Source organism: Ranitomeya imitator, chromosome 10 (assembly GCF_032444005.1).
Source record: "Ranitomeya imitator isolate aRanImi1 chromosome 10, aRanImi1.pri, whole genome shotgun sequence".
Taxonomy (NCBI): domain Eukaryota; kingdom Metazoa; phylum Chordata; class Amphibia; order Anura; family Dendrobatidae; genus Ranitomeya; species Ranitomeya imitator.
The window spans coordinates 129806213-129830949 of record NC_091291.1 but is presented as its reverse complement, the minus strand read 5'-3'; the positions used below and the strand labels follow the sequence as shown (position 1 = coordinate 129830949).

At 54.5% G+C, this 24737-nt stretch overlaps 2 protein-coding genes across 3 annotated transcripts in view; one reads left to right on the top strand and one right to left on the bottom strand.

The window, feature by feature from the left end:
- Positions 1-870: 870 nt before the first annotated feature.
- LOC138652255 (putative uncharacterized protein ENSP00000383309) lies at positions 871-2483 on the bottom strand. The gene is made up of 2 exons (XM_069743022.1): positions 2480-2483; positions 871-1901 (listed from the first exon to the last, which is right to left on the bottom strand). The coding sequence occupies exons 1-2, from the start codon at positions 2481-2483 to the stop codon at positions 871-873; spliced, it is 1035 nt and encodes a 344-aa protein (XP_069599123.1).
- Positions 2484-2628: 145 nt separating this feature from the next.
- KMT2A (lysine methyltransferase 2A) overlaps positions 2629-24737 on the top strand; it is a 160156-nt gene continuing 138047 nt past the window's right edge. For both annotated transcript variants that reach the window (XM_069741274.1, XM_069741275.1), the window contains exons 1-2: positions 2629-2922; positions 23317-23386. In XM_069741274.1, the coding sequence (XP_069597375.1) occupies positions 2662-2922; positions 23317-23386 (331 nt within the window). In that variant the 5' untranslated portion in view covers positions 2629-2661. The remainder of the gene's footprint in view (positions 2923-23316; positions 23387-24737) is intronic.

Below are 24737 nucleotides of genomic sequence, written 5' to 3'. Positions count from 1 at the left end.
GTGTGCTTAGACGGTGGTGTGGCGTGAGTGTACTTTAATGGCGGTGTGGCGTTCAGTGTGTAGGAACAGTGGTGAGTGTGCTTGGACGGCAGTGTGGGGCAAGTGTGTTCGGACATTGGTGAGGCTTGGATGGCGGTGTGGGGTGAGTGTGCTCGGACGGCGGTGTGGGACGAGTGTGTTCGGACGGTGGTGAGGCTTGGATGGCGGTGTGGCGCGAGTGTGCTCGGAAGGCGGTGTGGGGCGAGTGTGCTCGGACGGCGGTGAGGCTTGGACAGCGGTGTAGGGCGTGAGTGCTCAGACGGCGGTGTGCGGCGAGCGTGCTCAGACGGCGGTGTGGGGCGAGAGTGCTTGGATGGCGGTGAGGCTTGGACGGCGGTGTGGAGAGAGCGTTCTCGGACGGCGGTGTGGGGCGAGAGTGCTCGGACGGCGCTGAGGCTTGGACGGCGGTGTGGAGAGAGTGTTCTCGGACGGCGGTGTGGGGCGAGAGTGCTCGGACGGCGGTGTGGGGCAAGAGTGCTCGGACGGCGGTGAAGCTTGGACGGCGGTGTGGAGAGTGTTCTCGGACGGCGGTGTGGGGTGAGCGTGCTCAGACGGCAGTGTGGGGCGAGAGTGCTCGGACGGCAGTGAGGCTTGGACGGCGGTGTGGAGAGAGTGTTCTCGGACGGCGGTGTGGGGCGAGAGTGCTCGGACAGCGGTGAGGCTTGGACGGCGGTGTGGGGCGAGTGTGCTCGGACGGTGGTGAGTCTTGGACGGCGGTGTGGCGCGAGTGTGCTCGGAAGGCGGTGTGGGGCGAGTGTGCTCGGACGGCGGTGAGGCTTGGACAGCGGTGTAGGGCGTGAGTGCTCAGACGGCGGTGTGCGGCGTGCGTGCTCAGACGGCGGTGTGGGGCGAGAGTGCTTGGATGGCGGTGAGGCTTGGACGGCGGTGTGGAGAGAGCGTTCTCGGACGGCGGTGTGGGGCGAGAGTGCTCGGACGGCGGTGAGGCTTGGACGGCGGTGTGGAGAGAGTGTTCTCGGACGGCGGTCTGGGGCGAGCGTGCTCAGACGGCGGTGTGGGGCGAGCGTGCTCGGACGGCGGTGTGGGGCGAGAGTGCTCGGACGGCGGTGAAGCTTGGACGGCGGTGTGGAGAGTGTTCTCGGACGGCGGTGTGGGGTGAGCGTGCTCAGACGGCGGTGTGGGGCGAGAGTGCTCGGACAGCGGTGAAGCTTGGACGGCGGTGTGGAGAGTGTTCTCGGACGGCAGTGTGGGGCGAGAGTGCTCGGACGGCAGTGAGGCTTGGACGGCGGTGTGGAGAGAGTGTTCTCGGACGGCGGTGTGGGGGCGAGAGTGCTCGGACAGCGGTGAGGCTTGGACGGCGGTGTGGGGCGAGTGTGCTCGGACGGTGGTGAGTCTTGGACGGCGGTGTGGAGAGAGCGTTCTCGGACGGCGGTGTGGGGCGAGCGTGCTCGGACGGTGGTGAGTCTTGGACGGCGGTGTGGAGAGAGTGTTCTCAGACAGCGGTGTGGGGCGAGCGTGCTCAGACGGCGGTTTGGGGCGAGAGTGTTCGGACGGCGGTGCGGAGAGTGTTCTCGGACGGCGGTGTGGGGCGAGCGTGCTCAAACGGCGGTGTGGGGCGAGAGTGCTCGGACGGCGGTGAGGCTTGGACGGAGGTGTGGCGAGCGTTCTCGGACGGCGGTCTGGAGAGAGAGTTCTCGGACGGCGGTGTGGGGCGAGCGTGCTCGGACGGTGGTGAGTCTTGGACGGCGGTGTGGAGAGAGTGTTCTCGGACGGCGGTGTGGGGCGAGCGTGCTCAAACGGCGGTGTGGGGCGAGAGTGCTCGGACGGCGGTGAGGCTTGGACGGAGGTGTGGCGAGCGTTCTCGGACGGCGGTGTGGGGCGAGCGTGCTCGGACGGTGGTGAGTCTTGGACGGCGGTGTGGAGAGAGTGTTCTCGGACGGCGGTGTGGGGCGAGCGTGCTCAGACAGCAGTGTGGGGTGAGAGTGCTCGGACGGCGGTGAGGCTTGGACGGCGGTGTGGAGAGAGTGTTCTCGGACGGCGGTGTGGGGCGAGCGTGCTCAGACAGCAGTGTGGGGTGAGAGTGCTCGGACGGCGGTGAGGCTTGGACGGCGGTGTGGCGAGCGTTCTCGGACGGCGGTGAGGCTTGGACGGCGGTGTGGCGAGCGTTCTCGGTGGGCGGTGTGGGGCGAGCGTGTTAGGACGGCGGTGAGGCTTGGACGGCGGTGTGGCAAGCGTTCTCGGACGGCGGTGTGGGGCGAGCGTGCTCGGACGTCGGTGAGGCTTGGACAGCAGTGAGTGTGCTCGGGCAGTAGTGTAGTGATGGCTCTATATAGAAGTTACAGGATCTGTCAGTATTAGTAATGTGTGACTCCATGTAACATAGCAGCATCCATGTCCCGGGCAGCAGCAGCTCCTCCCAGGCCCGGGCCTCTGTATGAGTATCTCCTCAGTGCTATGGTTACCGTGGCGGTTATGAGTATACCCATGTTCCCGGGCTCCGCCCCTCAGCCCGTCCTGTGCTCTGTGTGCGCTATGTTGCCCCCCTGCGGTCACACGGTGTGCTATGCACTATGCAGGTTCCCGGGCTCCGTATCTCCTCCCCCGGCCCCGCTCAGTTGCTGTTGCTCTCCAGCCCGCGGTGATAATAAGATCCCAGGACACAAAATGGCGCACAGCTGTCGGTGGCGGTTCCCAGCTCGGCCTGGGACCGGCCGGAGACTGGGGGCTAAACACAGACTGGCGGCCGTGCTGAGGGAGGATGTCGGTGGCACCGGATGCAGGACGGGGGCCCCATACGGAAGCTCCGGGGGCCCCGGGAGCTGTGGGGGGGTTGGACCGGGCTTTGATGCGGCGCTGCAAGTCTCCGTGGCTATCGGGAGTAACCTGAGACGGTTCCGGGACGTGTCCGGAGGCAGCAGCGGAGAGGTGAGGAGGGAGGCGGCTGACATGTCTGCTGCAGGCGCTGGTGTCATTGTGTGCGGTGCAGAGGGGTGTGTGACTGCGCAGGGGAGCTGCGTACACTGGCGGCATGGAAGCGGCGCAGCACTGGTGGCACCGGCCACTCCGGGGGGCACATGGGAGAGGCAGGACTGTGCCAACATCAGGGGTCACGGGATGAGCTGGGCACTGACATGAGGGCATGCCTAGGGCTTCATGTGTGCCAAGTGCCCTGAGGGTCCCACCTGGGATCAGATGCCTATTGCCATGTCCTGAGGGTCTCACCGGGCAGCATGCGCATGTCGCCGTGCCCTGAGGGTCCCATGTGGGATGAGGTGCCCATTGCTGTTCTCTGAGGATCCCACTGGGCAGCAGGTGCTCATCGCCTGAAGTCCTTCCTGGGATCAGATGCCCGCTGCTGTGCCCTGAGGGTCCTACCTGGGATCAGATGCCCGTTCCCTGAAGGTACCAACTGGGATCAGGTGCCCAGTGCCATTTCCTGAGGGTTCCACCTGGGATCAGGTACCCAATGCCGTTCCCTGAGGGTACCACCTGAGATCGGGTGCCTAATGATGCCATGTCTTGAGGGTCCCAACTTGGATCCGGTGCCCAATAATGCTGTGCCCTGAGGGTCCCAGCTGGGATCAGATGCCTATTGCCGTGCCCTGAGGGTACGACCTCGGATCGGGTGCCCATTGCAGTTCCCTGAGGGCTCGGATCGGGGGCCCATTGCAGTGCCCTGAGGGTTCCAGCTGGGATCAGGTGCCCGATGATGCTGTGCTTTGAGGGTCCCACCTGGGATCAGGTGTCCAATGATGCCGTGCCCTGGGGGTCCCACCAGAAAGTAGGTGCCCATTACCCTACCTTTAGGGTTCCACTATGCAGCAGGTGCACATTGCTGTATCCTGAAGTTTCCACTAGGTAACAGGTTCCCATTGTCATACCCTGAGGGTTCCACTAGGCAGCAGGTGCCCATTGCCGTACCCTGAGGTTTCCGCTAGGTAACAGGTTCCCATTGTCATTTGTCATACCTTGAGGGTTCCACGAGGCAGCAGGTGCCCATTGCCGTACCCTGAGGTTTCCACTAGGTAACAGGTTCCCATTGTCATACCCTGAGGGTTCCACTAGGCAGCAGGTGCCCATTGCCGTACCCTGAGGTTTCCACTAGGTAACAGGTTCCCATTGTCATACCCTGAGGGTTCCACTAGGCAGCAGGTGCCCATTGCCGTACCCTGAGGTTTCCACTAGGTAACAGGTTCCCATTGTCATACCCTGAGGGTTCCACTAGGCAGGAGGTGCCCATTGCCGTACCCTGAGGTTTCCACTAGGTAACAGGTTCCCATTGTCATACCCTGAGGGTTCCACTAGGCAGGAGGTGCCCATTGCCGTACCCTGAGGTTTCCACTAGGTAACAGGTTCCCATTGTCATACCCTGAGGGTTCCACTAGGCAGCAGGTGCCCATTGCCGTACCCTGAGGTTTCCACTAGGTAACAGGTTCCCATTGTCATACCCTGAGGGTTCCACTAGGCAGCAGGTGCCCATTGCCGTATCCTGAGGGTTCCACTAGGCAGCAGGTGACCATCGCCATACTCTGAGGTTTCCACTAGGCAGCAGGTGCCCATTGCCGTATGGTGCCCATTGCTATACCCTGAGGGTTCCATTAGGTAGCAGGTAACCATTGCCATAAGGTGCCCATTGCTAAAGCCTGAGGGTTACACTAGGTAGCAGGTTCCCATTGCCGTACCCTGAGGTTTTCACTAGGTAGCAGGTGCCCATTGCCGTGCCCTATGGGTCCCACCAGGAAGTAGGTGCCCATAGCTGTACCTTGAGGGTTCCACTCAGCAGCAGGTGCCCATTGCTTTGCCATGAGGGTCCCCCCGATCAGCAGGTGCCCATTGCTGCGTCCTGAGGGTCCTATCAGGCAAGCAAAGTAGCACAGAGCCCTTGATGTGATGTAGTGACTGTTATGTAATGAAGAGTCAACTGTGCCATGTGAGGAGGGTGAGGAGTGTGCCCAGTGGCACAAGAAGCCCTTAGTACCTGCAGTGGCCCTCGTATAGTAATACCCATGTGCTTGACATTACTACTGGCACTTTCTGTAATTGTTGATGCCAGGGGGCTGTGTGGTAGGAAGCGTCCTCTGCACCCTGCACTCAGGGTTACTTGGCATGCCGATTGGCAGCAGTGATGGAAGAAGCACCTTATGGTGGTCTTGTAGGATGAACTACATACTGACATGAGGTCGTGCCATGCAAAGTTCCCAGAGCCTTGCATTAGGGGGCACTCATGGCATGCAGGTTGTGATGGAAGAGGCGGAATAGGATGGTCATATAGGATGATAGGAATCCTCCTTTGCACCATTATGGAGGGTCACACCTGGCGCGCAGACTGGCATTATGTCATAGGAATGTAAGCGGACTATGTGCCAGGTGGTAATGGAGGCATGTGGTACCTGCAGTGTGGAGGCACATACATGACCTGCACATTGCCCGCCTCTTCTGTGAGGCAGCATGTGCTGCAGCAGCGCGGGGTAGGCTATGGCAGCGCTGCTCTCCGGCCTGGAGGGGGGTGTGTCAGCCTCGCACTGTATATACACGCGCCATATATCTGATCTGTAGCCTCCCCACCTACTGCTGCTTCTCCTATGATTCTCCTGTCTGCGCTGCTCCATTGTGTGGTCCCTGCATCGGTGGTCTTATTGGGGGGGTGTAGATGTCTGTGTGTGGGGCGCACTGGGCTCGGGGTTTGCATTATTTCATGTGTGTCGCACTTGGAGGAAGTGTGCGGAGGGGGCGCCTGTCACTGTGCGAATGCGTCTTTGTTGATCTCCAGTTACAGGGGGGTGTGTGTGTGTGTCTGGAAAGCGCCTGTTTATGTTATGCTCTGGGGTAGGGGGTCTCTGGTGTTTTTTGGGTACCAGCGCATTATATAGCGATGTGTATGTGCCCGTATGTTAGATACCTCGCTGATTTGGGGGTCTGCTTGCTGTAATCCCTTTCATGTGAGGAGTTACATGTGGTAAATATAGGAGGAGTGGTGTATGTGGGCTGGGCACCGCTTATTGTGCTTGGGACATGATGAGGGGGGCTTTGTTTTGGCGGCAGAAGAGCAGCTGCTGTCCGAGTCTTTCACATGAGGGGATATGGGGGGGTCTTCATATAGGATATTAGCCGAGAGGGTTTTATCAGTCTCTGATGCTTATCCTCTGCATTGTAATCTGGCTGCCGCCATCCCCAATTATCCCCTACCTCTACTATTCTCCACCTACTGGAGATTGTCATTTTCAGTACAGTAACTTTTCCCTGAATGTGTTGCTTTACCGTCATCTCGGACCGCGTGCAGAGGACGACACTATTCATACAAGTATTAGCTGTCCTGAAGTATGGGACCATGCTCTGCTCACATAGTTTCATATCGGGTTCACTTTCACTCTCTCTGTGCTGCCTGCTTGGCTTTCTGTCCCTGTGCTGCCTCTTTGGCTCTCTGTCCCTGTGCTGCCTCTTTGGCTCTCTGTCCCTGTGCTGCCTCTTTGGCTCTCTGTCCCTGTGCTGTCTCTTTGGCTCTCTGTCCCTGTGCTGCCTCTTTGGCTCTCTGTCCCTCTGCTGCCTCTTTGGCTCTCTGTCCCTGTGCTGCCTGTTTGGCTCTCTGTCCCTGTGCTGTCTCTTTGGCTCTCTGTCCCTGTGCTGCCTGTTTGGCTCTCTGTCCCTGTGCTGTCTCTTTGGCTCTCTGTCCCTGTGCTGCCTGCTTGGCTCTCTGTCCCTGTGCTGCCTCTTTGGCTCTCTGTCCCTGTGCTGCCTCTTTGGATCTCTGTCCCTGTGCTGTCTCTTTGGCTCTCTGTCCCTGTGCTGCCTGTTTGGCTCTCTGTCCCTGTGCTGTCTCTTTGGCTCTCTGTCCCTGTGCTGCCTGCTTGGCTCTCTGTCCCTGTGCTGCCTGCTTGGCTTTCTGTCCCTGTGCTGCCTCTTTGGCTCTCTGTCCCTGTGCTGCCTGTTTGGCTCTCTGTCCCTCTGCTGCCTCTTTGGCTCTCTGTCCCTGTGCTGCCTGTTTGGCTCTCTGTCCCTGTGCTGCCTCTTTTGCTCTCTGTCCCTGTGCTGCCTGCTTGGCTCTCTGTCCCTGTGCTGCCTCTTTGGATCTCTGTCCCTGTGCTGCTTGTTTGGCTCTCTGTCCCTGTGCTGCCTCTTAGGATCTCTGTCCCTGTGCTGCCTCTTTGGCTCTCTGTCCCTGTGCTGCCTGCTTGGCTCTCTGTCCCTGTGCTGCCTCTTTGGATCTCTGTCCCTGTGCTGCTTGTTTGGCTCTCTGTCCCCGTTCTGCCTGTTTGGCTCTCTGTCCCTGTGCTGCCTCTTTGGCTCTCTGTCCCTGTGCTGCCGCTTTGGATCTCTGTCCCTGTCCTGCTTGTTTGGCTCTCTGTCCCCGTTCTGCCTGTTTGGCTCTCTGTCCCTGTGCTGCCTCTTTGGATCTCTGTCCCTGTGCTGCCTCTTTGGCTCTCTGTCCCTGTGCTGCCGCTTTGGATCTCTGTCCCTGTCCTGCTTGTTTGGCTCTCTGTCCCCGTTCTGCCTGTTTGGCTCTCTGTCCCTGTGCTGCCTCTTTGGATCTCTGTCCCTGTGCTGCTTTTTTGCCTCTCTGTCCCTGTGCTGCCTCTTTGGCTCTCTGTCCCTGTGCTGCCTGCTTGGCTCTCTGTCCCTGTGCTGCCTCTTTGGATCTCTGTCCCTGTGCTGCTTGTTTGGCTCTCCGTCCCTGTGCTGCCTCTTTGGCTCTCCGTCCCTGTGCTGCCTCTTTTGCTCTCCGTCCCTGTGCTGCCTCTTTGGCTCTCCGTCCCTGTGCTGCCTCTTTGGATCTCTGTCCCTGTGCTGCCTCTTTGGATCTCTGTCCCTGTGCTGCCTCTTTGGATCTCTGTCCCTGTGCTGCCTCTTTGGCTCTCTGTCCCTGTGCTGCCTGTTTGGCTCTCTGTCCCTGTGCTGCCTCTTTGGATTTCTGTCCCTGTGCTGCCTCTTTGGCTCTCTGTCCCTGTGCTGCCTCTTTGACTCTCTGTCCCTGTGCTGCCTCTTTGGCTCTCTGTCCCTGTGCTGCCTGTTTGGCTCTCCGTCCCTGTGCTGCCTCTTTGGCTCTCCGTCCCTGTGCTGCCTCTTTGGCTCTCTGTCCCTGTTCTGCCTCTTTGGATCTCTGTCCCTGTGCTGCATCATTGGATCTCTGTCCCTGTTCTGCCTCTTTGGCACTCTGTCCCTGTGCTGCCTCTTTGATTCTCTATCACTGTGCTGTCTCTTTGGCTCTCTGCCTCTTTGCTGCTTCTTTGGCCCTCTGTTCTTGTGCTGCTTCTTTGGCTCTCTGTCCCTGTGCTGCTTATTTGGCTCTCTGCCCTGTGTTGCCTTTTTGGCTCTCTGTCTTTGTGCTGTCTCTTTGGCTCTCTGTTCCTGTGCTGTCTCTTTGGCTCCATGTGTGCTACCCTTCTCGTTCTCCATCTCTGTGTGTGCTACCCCTCTCGCTCTCTCTCACTCTGTATTCTACCGCTCTCACTCTGTCTGTGTTTGCTCCCCCTCACACTCTCTCTGTGCTGCCCCTCTCGCTCTCTCTCTCTGTGCTGCCCCTCTCGCTCTCTCTCTCTGTGCTGCCCCTCTCGCTCTCTCTGTGCTACCCCTCTCGCTCTCTCTGTGCTGCCCCTCTCGCTCTCTCTCTCTCTGTGCTGCCCCTCTCGCTCTCTCTCTCTCTGTGCTGCCCCTCTCGCTCTCTCTCTCTCTGTGCTGCCCCTCTCGCTCTCTCTCTCTCTGTGCTGCCCCTCTCGCTCTCTCTCTCTGTGCTGCCCCTCTCGCTCTCTCTCTCTGTGCTGCCCCTCTCGCTCTCTCTCTCTGTGCTGCCCCTCTCGCTCTCTCTCTCTGTGCTGCCCCTCTCGCTCTCTCTCTCTCTGTGCTGCCCCTCTTGCTCTCTCTCTCTGTGCTGCCCCTCTCGCTCTCTCTCTGTGCTGCCCCTCTCTCTGTGTGCTGTCCCTCTTGCTCTCTGTGTGTGCTACCCCTGTCAGTCTTATTCTGTTTGCTGCCCCTCTCATTCTTTGTGTGCTGCCCCTCCCACTCTCTCTCTGTCTGCTGCCCCACTCGCGTGCTCTCTCTCTGTTTGCAGCCCCTCTCGAGTGCTCTCTGTGTGCTGCCCCTCTTGGTCTCTGTGTGCTGCCCCTCTTGGTCTCTGTGTGCTGCCCCTCTTGGTCTCTGTGTGCTGCCCCTCTTGGTCTCTGTGTGCTGCCCCTCTTGGTCTCTGTGTGCTGCCCCTCTTGGTCTCTGTGTGCTGCCCCTCTTGGTCTCTGTGTGCTGCCCCTCTCTCGCGCTTTCTCACTGTGTGTGCTGCCTTTCTCGCTCTGTGTGCCCCTCTTGCTCTCTCTGCTGCATCACTGTCTCTGTGTGCTGCCCCTCTTGCTCTCTCTGTGTGCTGCATCACTGTCTCTCTTCGTGTGCTACCCCTCTTGCTCTATTTTTCTGTGTGCTGCTTCGCTGTCTCTCTCCGTTTGCTGCCCCTCTTGCTCTTTCTGTGTGCTGCCCCTCTCCCTCTCTGTGCTACCTTTCTCGCTCTGTGTGCTGCCCCTCTTGCTCTCTCTGTGTGCTAGCCCTGTCACTCTTTCTCTGTTTGTGCCCCTCTCATTCTCTCTCTGTGCTGCTCCAACCGCTCTCTCTCTGTTCTGCCCCTCTCACTCTGTCTGCTGCCCCCCTCACTTTCTCTTTGTGTGCTGTTCCTCTCGCTTTCTCTCTGCGTGCTGCCTCTCTTCTGCATCTCTGTGTGCGCTGCCTCTCGCTCTGTGTGCGCGCTGCCTCTCTCGCTCTGTGTGCGCGCTGCCTCTCTCGCTCTGTGTGCGCGCTGCCTCTCTCGCTCTGTGTGCGCGCTGCCTCTCTCGCTCTGTGTGCGCGCTGCCTCTCTCGCTCTGTGTGCGCGCTGCCTCTCTCGCTCTGTGTGCGCGCTGCCTCTCTCGCTCTGTGTGCGCGCTGCCTCTCTCGCTCTGTGTGCGCGCTGCCTCTCTCGCTCTGTGTGCGCGCTGCCTCTCTCGCTCTGTGTGCGCGCTGCCTCTCTCGCTCTGTGTGCGCGCTGCCTCTCTCGCTCTGTGTGCGCGCTGCCTCTCTCGTTCTGTGTGCGCTCTGCCTCTCTCGCTCTGTGTGTACTTCCTGTATGTGTGTGCTGCCTGTATGTGTGTGTGAAAATGGCCAATTTATGTGCTAAACGCTCTCATTTTTTCATATTTCTAGTGCAGTAATGCAGTTCAATTTTCATGTTTGCATGTTTTAGCGCCGCAGTATGCTGCCTTATTTATTTGACTGTATATGAGTTGGTGACTCTAGGTTCAGCACCTGTTCACATTTAGTCTATGTTTGGATGTGATGGTCAGTTTTTTGAAATTTGTATGTGTGTGTGAGCTGCCTCTGTGTGTGTTCTGCTTCTGTGTGTGCACTGCCCCTCTCTCTGTGTGCTGCCTCTGTGTGTGTGTGTGCTGCCTCTCTCTGCTGCATCTCGCCTGTGTGCTGCCTCTCTATATGTGCTACCTCTCTCTGTGTTCTGCCTCTCGCTTTCTGTGTGTGCTGCCTCTGTGTGTTTGTTTGCTGCCTCTGCGTGTGAGCTGTCTGTGTGTCTGTGCTGCCTCTGTGTGTGTCTGTGAGCTGCCTCTGTGTGTGTGCTGCCTCTGTCTGTGTGTGTGCTGCCTGTGTGTGTGTATGTTACCTGTGTGTGCTGGTTCTGTGTGTGTGTGTGAGAGAGAGCTGCCTCTGCTGCCTCTGTGTGCTGCCTGTGTGTGTGTGTGTGCTGTTTGTGTGTGCTGCCTCTGTGTGTGCTGCCTCTGTGTGTGTGTGTGTGCTGACTCTGTGTGTGCGCGCTGCCTCTGTGTGAGCTGTCTGTGTTGCCTATGTGTTTTTGTGCTGCCTCTGTGTTTGTGTGTTGCTTGTGTGTGTGATCCGCCTCTGTGTGTCTCTGAGCTGCCTCTGTGTGTGTTTGTTGTCTCTCTCTGTGTATGCTGCCTCTATATGTGTGTGTGCTGCCTCTGTGTGTGTGTGCTGCCTCTGTGTGTGTGTGCTGCCTCTGTGTGTGTGTGTGCTGCCTCTGTGTGTGTGTGCTGCCTCTGTGTGTGTGCTGCCTCTGTGTGTGTGTGCTGCCTCTGTGTGTGTGTGCTGCCTCTGTGTGTGTGTGCTGCCTCTGTGTGTGTGTGCTGCCTCTGTGTGTGTGTGCTGCCTCTGTGTGTGTATGCTGCCTCTGTGTGTGTATGCTGCCTGTGTGTGTATGCTGCCTGTGTGTATGTGTGTTTGTGTGTGTGTGTGCTGCCTCTGTGTGTGTGTGCTGCCCCTGTGTGTGTGCTTCCTCTCTCTGTGTGTCTTCTGCCTCTGTGTGTCTTCTGCCTCTGTGTGTGCGTGCTGCCTCTGTGTGCGTGCTGCCTCTGTGTGCGTGCTGCCTCTGTGTGCGTGCTGCCTCTGTGTGCGTGCTGCCTCTGTGTGTATGCTGCCCCTGTGTGTGTGTGTGTGTGCTGCCTCTGTGTGTGTGCTGCCCCTGTGTGTGTGCTTCCTCTCTGTGTGTCTTCTGCCTCTGTGTGTCTTCTGCCTCTGTGTGTCTTCTGCCTCTGTGTGTCTTCTGCCTCTGTGTGTGCGTGCTGCCTGTGTGTGCGTGCTGCCTGTGTGTGCGTGCTGCCTCTGTGTGTGCGTGCTGCCTCTGTGTGTGCGTGCTGCCTCTGTGTGTGCGTGCTGCCTCTGTGTGTGTGCTGCCCCGGTGTGTGTGCTTCCTCTCTCTGTGTGTCTTCTGCCTCTGTGTGTGCGTGCTGCCTCTGTGTGTGCGTGCTGCCTCTGTGTGTGCGTGCTGCCTCTGTGTGTGCGTGCTGCCTCTGTGTGTGCGTGCTGCCTGTGTGTGCGTGGTGCCTCTGTGTGTGCGTGCTGCCTCTGTGTGTGTGTGTGTGCTGCCTCTGTGTGTGTGTGTGTGTGTCTTCTGCCTTTTTTTTTCTGATGCTTTATTGACAAAAAACCAAATGCACATTAGCTTTGCCAAAGCAAGTGAAGAGTTGGAAATAGGGACATGGACTGTGGGGATGATGGGTCGAGGACTGTAGGAACGATGTATGGGGCACATCCAGGCTGAAGGTTACGGAAGTCCATTGCATATCATAGTTCTCCCTCTCGCAGCCTATGACTGGCTTTTCTCTCCGTTTCTCGCTTTTCTCTCCGGTTCTCGCTTTTCTCTCCGGTTCTCGTTTTTCTCTCCGATTCTCGCTGTTCTCTCTCTTTCTCGCTTTTCGCTTTCCAGTTCTCATTCGCACTCTAGTACTTGTTGTTCACTCTCGCGCTTCACTCTCCCGCTGTCGCGCTTCTCTCTCCCGCTCTCGTTGTTCGTTCTCCCGTTATTGCTGTTCGCTCTCCTGCTATCGCTTTTCGCTCTCCCGTTCTCGCTGTTCATTCTCCCGTTCTCGCTGCTCGCTGTCACATTCTCGCTGTTCGCTCTCGCTTTTCGCTCTCCGCTATCGCTTTTCGCTCTCTCGTTCTCGCTGTTCGCTCTCCCGCTATCGCTTTTTGCTCTCCCGCTATCCCTTTTCGCTCTCCCGTTCTCGCTGTTCATTCTCCCGTTCTCGCTGCTCACTTTCCCATTCTCGCTGTTCGCTCTCACTTTTCGCTCTCCGCTATCGATTTTCGCTCTCTCGTTCTCGCTGTTCGCTCTCCCGCTATCGCTTTTTGCTCTCCCTTTCTCGCTGTTCATTCTCCCGTTCTCGCTGTTTTCTCTCACTTTTCGCTCTCCGCTATTGCTTTTCGCTCTCTCGTTCTCCCTGTTCGCTCTCGCTTTTCGCTCTCCGCTATCACTTCGTTCTCGCTGTTCGCTCTCCCGCTATCGCTTTTTGCTCTCCCGCTATCCCTTTTCGCTCTCCCTTTCTCGCTGTTCATTCTCCCGTTCTCGCTGCTCACTTTCCCATTCTCGCTGTTCGCTCTCACTTTTCGCTCTCCGCTATCGCTTTTCGCTCTCTCGTTCTCCCTGTTCGCTCTCGCTTTTCGCTTTCCGCTATCGCTTTACGCTCTCTCGTTCTCCCTGTTCGCTCTCGCTTTTCGCTCTCCCACTATCGCTTTTCGCTCTCCAGTTCGCACTCACGCTTCGCTCTTCCTCTCTCGCTTTTCGCTCTCACTTTTCGCCCTCCTGCTCTTATTTGCTCTCCCTTTCTCGCTGTTCGTTCTCACTTTTCGCTCTCCACTTCTCGCTGTTCGCTCTCACTTTTCGCTCTCCACTTCTCGCTGTTCGCTCTCACTTTTCGCTCTCCACTTCTCGCTGTTCGCTCTCCACTTCTCGCTGTTCGCTCTCACTTTTCGCTCTCCACTTCTCGCTGTTCGCTCTCACTTTTCGCTCTCCACTTCTCGCTGTTCGCTCTCACTTTTCGCTCTCCACTTCTCGCTGTTCGCTCTCCACTTCTCGCTGTTCGCTCTCACTTTTCGCTCTCCACTTCTCGCTGTTCGCTCTCCACTTCTCGCTGTTCGCTCTCCACTTCTCGCTGTTCGCTCTCCCTTTCTCGCTGTTCGTTCTCACTTTTCGCTCTCCACTTCTCGCTGTTCGCTCTCACTTTTCGCTCTCCACTTCTCGCTGTTCGCTCTCACTTTTCGCTCTCCACTTCTCGCTGTTCGCTCTCCCGTTCTCCCTTTTTTCCTTCTCTGCACTCTTTCTCGTTTGAGTCTGCTTGGCCAGTGCTCATCGTGGCTTCCAGGAAGACGGGGAACCGTACGGTAAATGGCAGTCTGACTCATCGCTGGTCTTGGTCAGCATCACAATCACTTGCTGTAATCGGTGCATTTCTTGTAAACGGACGCTCGTCTTACTGGGACTCGGCTTCTTCGTCACGGCTTATAATCAATTCCCAGGTTATGGCAAACAATTATTTGACACGTGACATTTGACTGCTTGAACCCCCTAAAGATTCTGGAGGCCAGGGTCCTGTGTCCCTTACTGCCCACCAAGCTCCCCTGTAAGTAACTGCTATTCTCTGTGATATCGGATCTGCCGATCCAGCAGAAGACCCTCCTGTAGGATATCGGCCCTAATAAGGCACATGTGCAGGTGACGAGTCCTTTAAGGGGCTATTCTCAACTGGGCAAGTTATCTTTTCTCTGCAGGATAGCTAATAACTCTGATCGCAAGTGCTGTGACCCCACAGATCCAGAGAACGGGGCTCCATATGCACCATTAGGATGAAGAGGTGGCTGCCACCATAATGTCTACATGTGTATGAGGGTCTTTAGTCTTACATAGTGTATGGGTCACATACTTTGGCTCCGGGCTCGCGGCTCGTCTTCTGACACTTGTGTGGTCACTTTCGTGAACGCTCCTTCAGACTGTTTTGCTTGTGAGCTGCTTGGGGCAGATGTGGTATGTGGGAAATGTCCCCATAACTAGTGCATAAGAATGGAGCGGGCTGTGCAGCCTGGCAGCAGGAATGTGAGCCCCGGGCAGACATTAGTCCTGCTCCTGCTCCAGCATGTCCGGCTTTGTGCTCTCACTGTGATCTGGTCACTTCTTCCAGGCTTTCTGCAGATTGCTGTGTCACTGTTTGGAAACGCGTGAGCGGCGGAAGGAGGAGCAGCGCTCGTATAGCAGCCCATGGCTCCTAGCCTCTAGCTGCTTTTCTTCCTCTGATTTTCGTCTGCTGTTGGGAAGCATAATTACATCTGGCACACATAATGACGGCATTCTAAATATTTTTACTATTACTATATTCACCCAAGAGTTGGCAATTCATTAGAATTTTACATTTAATCATAAATAAAGCTGCTGTCAGATATATTGTGGTCCTAATAATTAACTCGTTGGGAGACGTCACAAAGCAACAAATGACGGATTCACTGATTGTGGAGGGTGAATTGGGACCCTTAGTATAGGTCTAGGCGCCTGTTCCCCGGGCAAAGGCCTAATTATAGGCAGAAGGGCCTGACCCCCGGGCGAAGACGTAATTATAGGCAGAAGGGCCTGACCCCCGGGCGAAGACCTGATCATAGGCCAAGGGGCCTTTCCCCCGGGCGAAGGCTTGATTATAGTGATTATAGGCCGAGGGGCCTTTTCCCCGGGTGAAGGCCTGATTTGAGGCTGAATGGCCTGTTACCCAGGTGAAGTCATGATTTGAGGCCGAATGGCCTGTTACCCAGGTGAAGTCCTGATTTGAGGCTGAATGGCCTGTTACCCAGGTGAAGTCCTGATTTGAGACCGAGGGGCCTGTTCCCCCGGGTGAAGGCCTGATTTGAGGCCGAATGGCCTGTTACCCAGGTGAAGTCCTGATTTGAGGCCGAGGGGCCTATCCCCCAGGTGAAGTCCTGATTTGAGGCCGGGGGGCCTATCCCCCAGGTGAAGTCCTGATTTGAGGCCGAGGTGCCTGTTCCCGAGGGAAAGGCTTGATTTGAGGCTGAGGGGCCTGTCTCCCGGGCGAAGGCCCGATTATAGTGATTTATAGGCTGAGGGTCCTGTCCCCGGGCAAAGGCCTGATTATAGGCCGAGGGGCCTGTTCCCCAGATGAAGTCCTGATTTGAGGCCGAGGGGCCTGTTCCCCAGGTGAAGGCCTGATTTGAGACCGAGGGGCCTGTTCCCCAGGTGAAGGCCTGATTTGAGGCCGAGGGGCCTGTTCCCCAGGTGAAGGCCTGATTTGAGGCTGAGGGGCCTGTTCTCCCAGGTGAAGGCCTGATTTGAGGCCGAGGGGCCTGTTCCCCAGGTGAAGGCCTGATTTGAGGCTGAGGGGCCTGTTCTCCCAGGTGAAGGCCTGATTTGAGGCCGAGGGGCCTGTTCCCCAGGTGAAGGCCTGATTATAGGCCGAGGGGCCTGTTCCCCAGGTGAAGGCCTGATTTGAGGCCGAGGGGCCTGTTCTACCAGGTGAAGGCCTGATTTGAGGCCGAGGGGCCTGTTCTCCCAGGTGAAGGCCTGATTTGAGGCCGAGGGGCCTGTTCTACCAGGTGAAGGCCTGATTTGAGGCCGAGGGGCCTGTTCTACCAGGTAAAGGCCTGATTTGAGGCCAGGGAGTTCTGTCCTCGACTTGAGGCCGGGGATGTCTGTCCTCCATGCTGAATATAGGTTAAATGTGTGCACAGCTAAGAAAATTGGTGCCCAAATTGGTTCCCAAACCTTAGTGACATATAATAAGAACCTGGCACCCAACTGTTATAATGCAAGTGGATTTATTCAGTTCCAACTGGTGGTACAGTAACAGAACTGTTACAGTACCACCATCAGATTATAGCTGACTATTGGTGGGGGGGGGGGGGGGGGGGGGCGCGGCGGCAAAGTACCAGACACGTTGGTACTTTGTTGTTGCTTTCTAATGTGTTTTTATAATCCCTCATTCACAACTGGATTCCCATCTACATTGCTTAGTACTGCTGTATAATGACCTACATGCTCCTGCTGCTGCTGATTCTTAATATGTGCTACAAAGAAGCCTCATGTCTGTGTGTGCTGTGTATGGGAGACGTCATAGCAGGTCATTTCTACCCAGTAGCTCAGAGTCAACTAAAAATCAGAGGTAGGTAGAGCCTGCAGAGAGGAAGACTGGTGAAAAATGCCGGAGGCAAGTCAGTACTGAGCTCCTGGTACTCACACAGTTGCTTATTCTGTAGAGTCAGCTGAGTCGCCAAGTATGCTGTAAGGGATTGTTCCTATACCACAGGATCTACAGAGGAGTCAAAGCTAAAGGCAATAAATACCCTCAGGAAATGCAATTTCTTATCTCTCTGCATAAAGTCTTAGTGCTGGATTCAGCATTGCAGTTCCTTTGGTTTTTTGGTGTGAATACTGCTCAATTATTGACTTTTTGATTTGCAACAAATTAAACACAGTTTCCTCCTTTTTTTTTTTTTCAAGTTGTCTTTTGAGGTTTCAATAGTTTTTCAGTTTTTTTACGTTAATGTGGCTTTTCCAGATGTCTTGGACAGATGCCAGAAATGCTTCAAAAATTGTGTGCCTGGTGCCTTTTTTTTGTGACATTTTGCTAAATCTGCCCTTAATTTGTGTATGAAACTCGTGTACTGCTCTCCTGCCTGTGTTGGTGCTGGATAATGAGTGAGCGCACTGTGCAGCTTTTGGTTGCCGCCTTCCTTTGCGTTTGCATGGCGTTCTGCAGACTTCTCTCGGCGGGGATTACCCGGCTGTAGCCACAAGCAGTCGGGACCTTTTCATGTACTAATACCAGAAGCAGAGACCATTATTCATACTGTGCTGTTTCCTGCACAGTGAGAACAGGACAGGGTGTGATCCTCCGCCATGCTCAGTGGTGGGACAGTGCCGGTTTGGTGGAGCAGCCTCACTGCCTCTTTATGACCTGCTTTATTTTATGTTGTAATATCCGCATCTCAGATATCATCTTCTATCTTCTGCTGATAGTCAGCGGTGTCAGAGGAAATGTGCACGGCATGTCCAAATTACATTCTTCAACTCAGGGTTTTGTTTTAGATGCATTTGTGGTCTGTAACATCACCTATTGTACAGGAGGAGGAGGAGGTGAGCTGTGACATCACCTATTGTGAATGGTGGACCCTGTATTATCTACTGTATTTAGAGGTGTTATCAGTCATTGTACAGGAGGAGCAGGTGAGCTGTAACATCACGTATTGTACAGGAGGAGGAGGAGGTGAGCTGTGACATCACCTACTGTGAATGGTGGATCCTGTGTTATCTACTGTATATAGAGGTGTTATCAGTCATTGTACAGGAGGAGGAGGTGAGCTGTAACATCACCTATTGTACAGGAGGAGGAGGAGGTGAGCTGTGACATCACCTATTGTGAATGGTGGACCCTGTATTATCTACTGTATTTAGAGGTGTTATCAGTCATTGTACAGGAGGAGGAGGTGAGCTGTAACATCACCTATTGTACAGGAGGAGGAGGAGGTGAGCTGTGACATCACCTATTGTGAATGGTGGATCCCATGTTATCTACTGTATATAGAGGTGTTATCAGTCATTGTACAGGAGCAGGAGGTGAGCTGTGACATCACCTATTGTGAATGGTGGATCCTGTCTTATCTACTGTATATAGAGGTGTTATCAGTCATTGTACAGGAGGAGGAGGAGGTGAGCTGTGACATCATCTATTGTGAATGCTGGATCCTGTGTTATCTACTGTATATAGAGGTGTTATCAGTTATTGTACAGGAGAAGGAGGAGGTGAGCTGTGACATCACCTATTGTGAATGCTGGATCCTGTGTTATCTACTGTATATAGAGGTGTTATCAGTCATTGTACAGGAGGAGGAGGAGGTGAGCTGTGATATCACCTATTCTGAATGATGGGCCTCAGGTGCTCCATCTTTGCACGTCCATGCAGCTGATTACATTTCTGCTCCAGTATAGTGACAGCTGTGAGCAGTGCCAGTGCTGCAGCCAATCACAGGAGTGATATCCGCGTATACGCCACATCGCCGAGGGCGGTGATCAGATGAGACACAGGGATGTAGGTCGTCATCACTGTTGAATTTTACAAAAACAATCCAGAACATCTGGGAACACGGTGTCAATGGAGCAAAACGTGTTCAAGAATTTTAAATGAAAGCCAATTCTAAAAATTCTTTATAGCTTAAAATACATGCATTTAAGTCCCCAGAGGTGGCCAACCCTTTAAGATAATATGTAGGATATCAATATCAAATCAGTGGCGGTCTGACTGACTTCATGATTTTACTTTTACATAGAGACCAGATATTACCTGGTTCTCATCATCCATCAGACCGTTATTGAGTTGGAAGCGTTCTAGTGGCCCCACGGCCATTTCTTAAATATTGGATCAATACAAACCCCAATATTCCTACCTGGACCTCTGAGCCGGGCCGTCTAGCTGCACCTTCTTTGAACCCTGGATGCTCTTCCCTATGCATAAACAAATACCAGTCTTGCTGTCCCATTGCCACCACAAATCTCCTGTTTTAATTACCAGTCCACGTCAGGAGGTATCTACTTCAAAAGGAGCTCGAAGCTTCAGCTTCCTATGTTTAATTACAGTATTTTTTTTTTGTTTTTCTCACTTCCCCAGCTCTTCTCTGGAGATGTCTGTATGGATTTTTAATTTTTTCTCCATGACAAATATTAGTCCTCGTCAATTAGGGGATGGTTCTAAATAGTATTTGCATAATAAATTGGAGCGTGCAGGACTACAATACACTGTTCTTACTGATTGTGCAGGTTTTTATTTTTTCTTTTCCATGATTTGGTCATCATGAAAGTAGTGGGTGGAATAGAGGTTGCCAAGTCCCAGAATAAACCTTCCCGGCTGCGGATAGAGCAGGCGGAGCTGGGACTTTCTAGAAATCCTTATGTAATACTTGGCTCGGCCGAGCGTTCATCTAACCTCAGGCGCGCTTATTACCGCACTCAGGACGACACGATTGCTCTCTTATACCTCCAGGGGGATATTTTTATCATATAAACCAGACAAACCCTTTAAGTGGGTGCCCCCTTTGATAACCAGCAAGGCTAGCAGCCAGTAGAGTACCCACCTCCTTTCATAATGATCAAGGCTGTCATCAGATTGATGCCCTTGGCCATTGACTCAGGGGGCAAACGCCCCTTTTAATAACATGGACTTGCCCCATCCGTGCAGAATATCTCACCAAAATCCCCCTTTACGTAACCATTCCTTTCATTTTATGCATTAAAAGGGTATTTCCATCTCGAAGATCCTATCCGAATATGTAGTAAGTGTGATAATAATGTTAGCAAATACCTCCAATTAGAAATGTAGTATAGTTTTTCTGATAAGCTATGATACTTATCCCTTGAGAAGCTTAGATATCCATGGTTACGACCACTATTAACTGTCAGTATATGAATGGTCACAACCATGGATACCTAAGCTACTGTAATGCCCAGAACATGGGGTAAGCGACGTAGCTAATCAGAAGAACTAAGCTACATTTCTAATTAGAGGTATTTGGTAATATTATTACTACGCCTACTACATATTGGGATAGGATCTTTGAGATGGGGATATCCCTTTAAATGGATAAGCCTAAATTATATTGCAAGCAACAACTTTTCCTGCCTTGGCTCCCATTAAAGTGAATGTGATCAGTGCTGCAATACCTGAGAACGGCCACTACACATTGTACGGCGCTGTGGTTATGGGTCTCTTAGTCGTGGACATCCCCTTTAACATCCTCTTTTCTCTCCTTATAGACTTTATTTTTAGTTTTGCAAAGTGATCCAATCAGAACTGAGCACAAACTTAAACGCAAAAAGTCTAAAAGGGTCTTTGACTTTCAAAATGACTGCAGTTTGCCTGCTCGGGTCTGCTTGGCTCTGGCGTGGGTTCTACTTGGCTCTGGCGTGGGTTCTACTTGGCTCTGGCGTGGGTTCTGCTTGGCTCTGGCGCGGGTCTGCTTGGCTCTGACGCGGGTCCTGCTTGGCTCTGGCGCGGGTCCTGCTTGGCTCTAGCGCGGGTCCTGCTTGGCTCTGGCGTGCGTCCTGCTTGGCTCTGGCGTGCGTCCTGCTTGGTTCTGGCGCGGGTCCTGCTTGGCTCTGGCGCGGGTCCTGCTTGGCTCTGGCGCGGGTCCTGCTTGGCTCTGGCGCGGGTCCTGCTTGGCTCTGGCGCGGGTCCTGCTTGGCTCTGGCGTGCGTCCTGCTTGGCTCTGGCGTGCGTCCTGCTTGGCTCTGGCGCGGGTCCTGCTTGGCTCTGGCGTGGGTTCTACTTGGCTCTGGCGCGGGTCCTGCTTGGCTCTGGCGCGGGTCTGCTTGGCTCTGACGCGGGTCCTGCTTGGCTCTGGCGCGGGTCCTGCTTGGCTCTGGCGCGGGTCCTGCTTGGCTCTGGCGTGCGTCCTGCTTGGCTCTGGCGTGCGTCCTGCTTGGTTCTGGCGCGGGTCCTGCTTGGCTCTGGCGCGGGTCCTGCTTGGCTCTGGCGCGGGTCCTGCTTGGCTCTGGCGCGGGTCCTGCTTGGCTCTGGCGCGGGTCCTGCTTGGCTCTGGCGCGGGTCCTGCTTGGCTCTGGCGCGGGTCCTGCTTGGCTCTGGCGCGGGTCCTGCTTGGCTCTGGCACGGGTCCTGCTTGGCTTTGGCGCGGGTCCTGCTTGGCTTTGGCGCGGGTCCTGCTTGGCTTTGGCGCGGGTCCTGCTTGGCTACGGAGCAGGTCTTCTTGGCTCTGGCGCGGGTCCTGCTTGGCTTTGGCGCGGGTCTTCTTGGCTCTGGCGTGGGTTCTGCTTGGCTCTGGCGGGGGTCCTGCTTGGCTCTGGCGCGGGTCCTGCTTGGCTCTGGCGCGGGTCCTGCTTGGCTCTGGCGCGGGGTCCTGCTTGGCTCTGGCGCGGGGTCCTGCTTGGCTCTGGCGCGGGGTCCTGCTTGGCTCTGGCGCGGGTCCTGCTTGGCTCTGGCGCGGGTCCTGCTTGGCTCTGGCGCGGGTCCTGCTTGGCTCTGGCGCGGGTCCTGCTTGGCTCTGGCGCGGGTCCTGCTTGGCTCTGGCGCGGGTCCTGCTTGGCTCTGGCGCGGGTCCTGCTTGGCTCTGGCGCGGGGTCCTGCTTGGCTCTGGCGCGGGGTCCTGCTTGGCTCTGGCGCGGGGTCCTGCTTGGCTCTGGCGCGGGGTCCTGCTTGGCTCTGGCGCGGGTCCTGCTTGGCTCTGGCGCGGGTCCTGCTTGGCTCTGGCGCGGAGCTGTGTGTATGCTTTGGTGTTTTATCACGGCACTTGTTAATCCGTCTCCCCCTCCCTGTCCTCCATGTGTCATTTCCCTCCTCTCATCTAACTCTGTTCTCCGCTGCCAGAGATATTAACCCAGTTTGTGCTGCTGAACTTTACCATTACCTCACCCAACCTCCGCGAGCCGAGATCACAGAAATCTGGGGCGTTTTCCCAAATACAGAAAGTTATATAATGACCACATCTGGAATAATGATCCTGGACTCGCAGGACGCTTTCTAGGAGTATCTAGGACTTTGCAGAAGATGTAGCCCAAGAGCCCGGAGGGCCAATATGCCTAGAAATTATTAAATGGAGCCCAACTTCTATTTGCCAATACATAAGTTTCAGATGACAGCTGTAGCTCCTGACTAGTCCCATACACGTGCACGCTCGGTTCTGCGGATGTGCCCATGCATGCTTATTTTGGCCATCATATGTACCTCCTGAGTATTCCCATACACGTGCACGCTCGTTTCTGCCGATATGCCCATTCTTATTTTGGCCATCATATGTACCTCCTGAGTATTCCCATACACCACGTGCACGCTCGTTTCTGCCGATATGCCCATTCTTATTTTGGCCATCATATGTACCTCCTGAGTATTCCCATACACCACGTGCACGCTCGGTTCTGCCGATATGCCCATTCTTATTTTGGCCATCATATGTACCTCCTGAGTATTCCCATACACGTGCACGCTCGTTTCTGCCGATATGCCCATTCTTATTTTGGCCATCATATGTACCTCCTGAGTATTCCCATACACGTGCACGCTCGGTTCTGCCGATATGCCCATTCTTATTTTGGCCATCATATGTACCTCCTGAGTATTCTCATACACGTGCATGCTCGGTTCTGCCGATATGCCCATTCTCATTTTGGCCATCATATGTACCTCCTGAGTATTCCCATACACGTGCACGCTCGGTTCTGCGGATGTGCCCATGCCCGCTCGTTTTGGCCATCATATGTACCTCCTGACTAGTCCCATACACGTGCACGCTCGGTTCAGTTGACATACACATGTACCCTTGGTTTTGCCCGTTATGCATGTATTACAAATGGGGGAGTGCTGGATATCTCTAGAAAAGTAAAAAAAAATGCCTCTGAAGGCTTTCATATCCATTCAGATAAGCTAGCTGGTACTATTGGTAAAACAGCAGTCATGAAAGGCCAAGATGGACTAAGGAGAAGCCATCTTAGATCACTGTTGTGCTATAGCGCTGTCGACGTGACGTCAGCGCTGCAGGCAATAATAGACACCAGGACCAGCGGCGGAGGTTCAGAGCTAGATCTAGGTAGGGATAGGAAACTCTTTTAAGCCAGAGTAAGATCTGTCCGAGCTGCAACTGCAAGAGTGTCTCCCTCAGTAATACAGGCTGGACTTGAGCTCATATATCAGCATGGCTTCTATCCTCCACTTATTACCTCTTCATTTGTTTTCCTTCTTATCTATAGACACTTTGCAGCATACGTTTTACATATGGCTTATTATATTGTCTATACCTTCTACTAGGAGATACTAATGGGCTGTTTTGTCATTTGGTACCGTTAGTCTTGTGCCCTCTACTACTAATTTTTCTCCGCTTCTGATGTTGCTCCCAGCTGTCTCACTAAGAGGTCTCATTGTTTATACATACTGTGTTTTAAATATTTCTTATTAAAAATATATTTTTTAAAATTGGTTATTATTTGCTTTAGCCTCTTTTTTTCCCCTAGTATTTGATATGGGAAAGTTGGTTTATTAAAAATTGTAATCAAGTTGTCTGTCTTGTCTGCAGGAGGAACAGTTCCTAGGATTTGGCCCAGACGACGAAGTCAGAACGCGCGGCCCTACAAAAGCTCCTCCAGGTAACTGTTATTATATCTTTTATTCTGTAATGCACATATCCTAATTATATTAAAGGGGTTGTCCAATTACTATATTGATGACTTCTACATCAGCAGCCGGATGTACACAGGGTATTCAAACAGAACAGCACCACTCTATGCATTCTGTAGTGGCCCCTACTATAGCTCGATCACATTTACTTGAATTGGAGCTGATCTGCTGCACCTGAGAGCGGTCACTACAGTGTGCGGAGCTGCAATGCCTGGGAGCAATCACTATGGAGCTGATCTATAGTTCCTGGGTGCGATCACCACAGTGTACAGAGCTGATCTTCAGTGCCTGGGAGTGATCTCAACAGTGTGTGGAGCTGCAATGCCTGTGAGTGTTCACTATGGATCTCATCTCTAGTGCCTGGGTGTGACCACAACCGTGTACAGAGCTGATCTGCAGCGCCTGGGAGTGGTCACTACAGTGTGTGGAGCTTATCTGCAGTGCCTGGGAGTGGTCACTGCAGTGTGTGGAGCTGATCTGCAGAACCTGGGAGCGGTCACTACAGTGTGTGGAGCTAATCTGCAGTGCCTGGGAGCGGTCACTACAGTGTACGAAGCTGATCTGCAGTGCCTGGGAGCGGTCACTACAGTGTGTGGAGCTGATCTGCAGTGTCTGAGAGCGGTCACTACAGTGTGTGGAGCATATCTGAAGTGCCTGGGAACGGTCACTACAGTGTACAGAGCTGATCTGCAGTGCCTGAGAGCGGTCACTACAGTGTACGGAGCTTATCTGCAGTGCCTGAGAGCGGTCACTACAGTGTACAGAGCTGATCTGCAGTGCCTGAGAGCGGTCACTACAGTGTACAGAGCTGATCTTCAGTGCCTGGGAGTGATCACAACAGTGTGTGGAGCTGCAATGCCTGGGAGTGTTCAATATGGATCTCATCTCTAGTGCCTGGGTGTGACCACAACAGTGTACAGAGCTGATCTGCAGCGCCTGGGAGCGATCACTACAGTGTGCGGAGCTGATCTGCAGTGCCTGAGAGCGATCACTACAGTGTGTGGAGCTTACCTGCAGTGCCTGGGAGTGGTCACTGCAGTGTGTGGAGCTGATCTTCAGTGCCTGGGAGTGGTCACTACAGTGTGTGTAGCTAATCTGCAGTGCCTGGGAGCGGTCACTACAGTGTACGAAGCTGATCTGCAGTGCCTGGGAGCGGTCACTACAGTGTGCGGAGCTGATCTGCAGTGTCTGAGAGCGGTCACTACAGTGTGTGGAGCATATCTGCAGTGCCTGGGAGCGGTCACTACAGTGTACAGAGCTGATCTGCAGTGCCTGGGAGTGGTCACTACAGTGTACAGAGCTGATCTGCAGTGCCTGGGA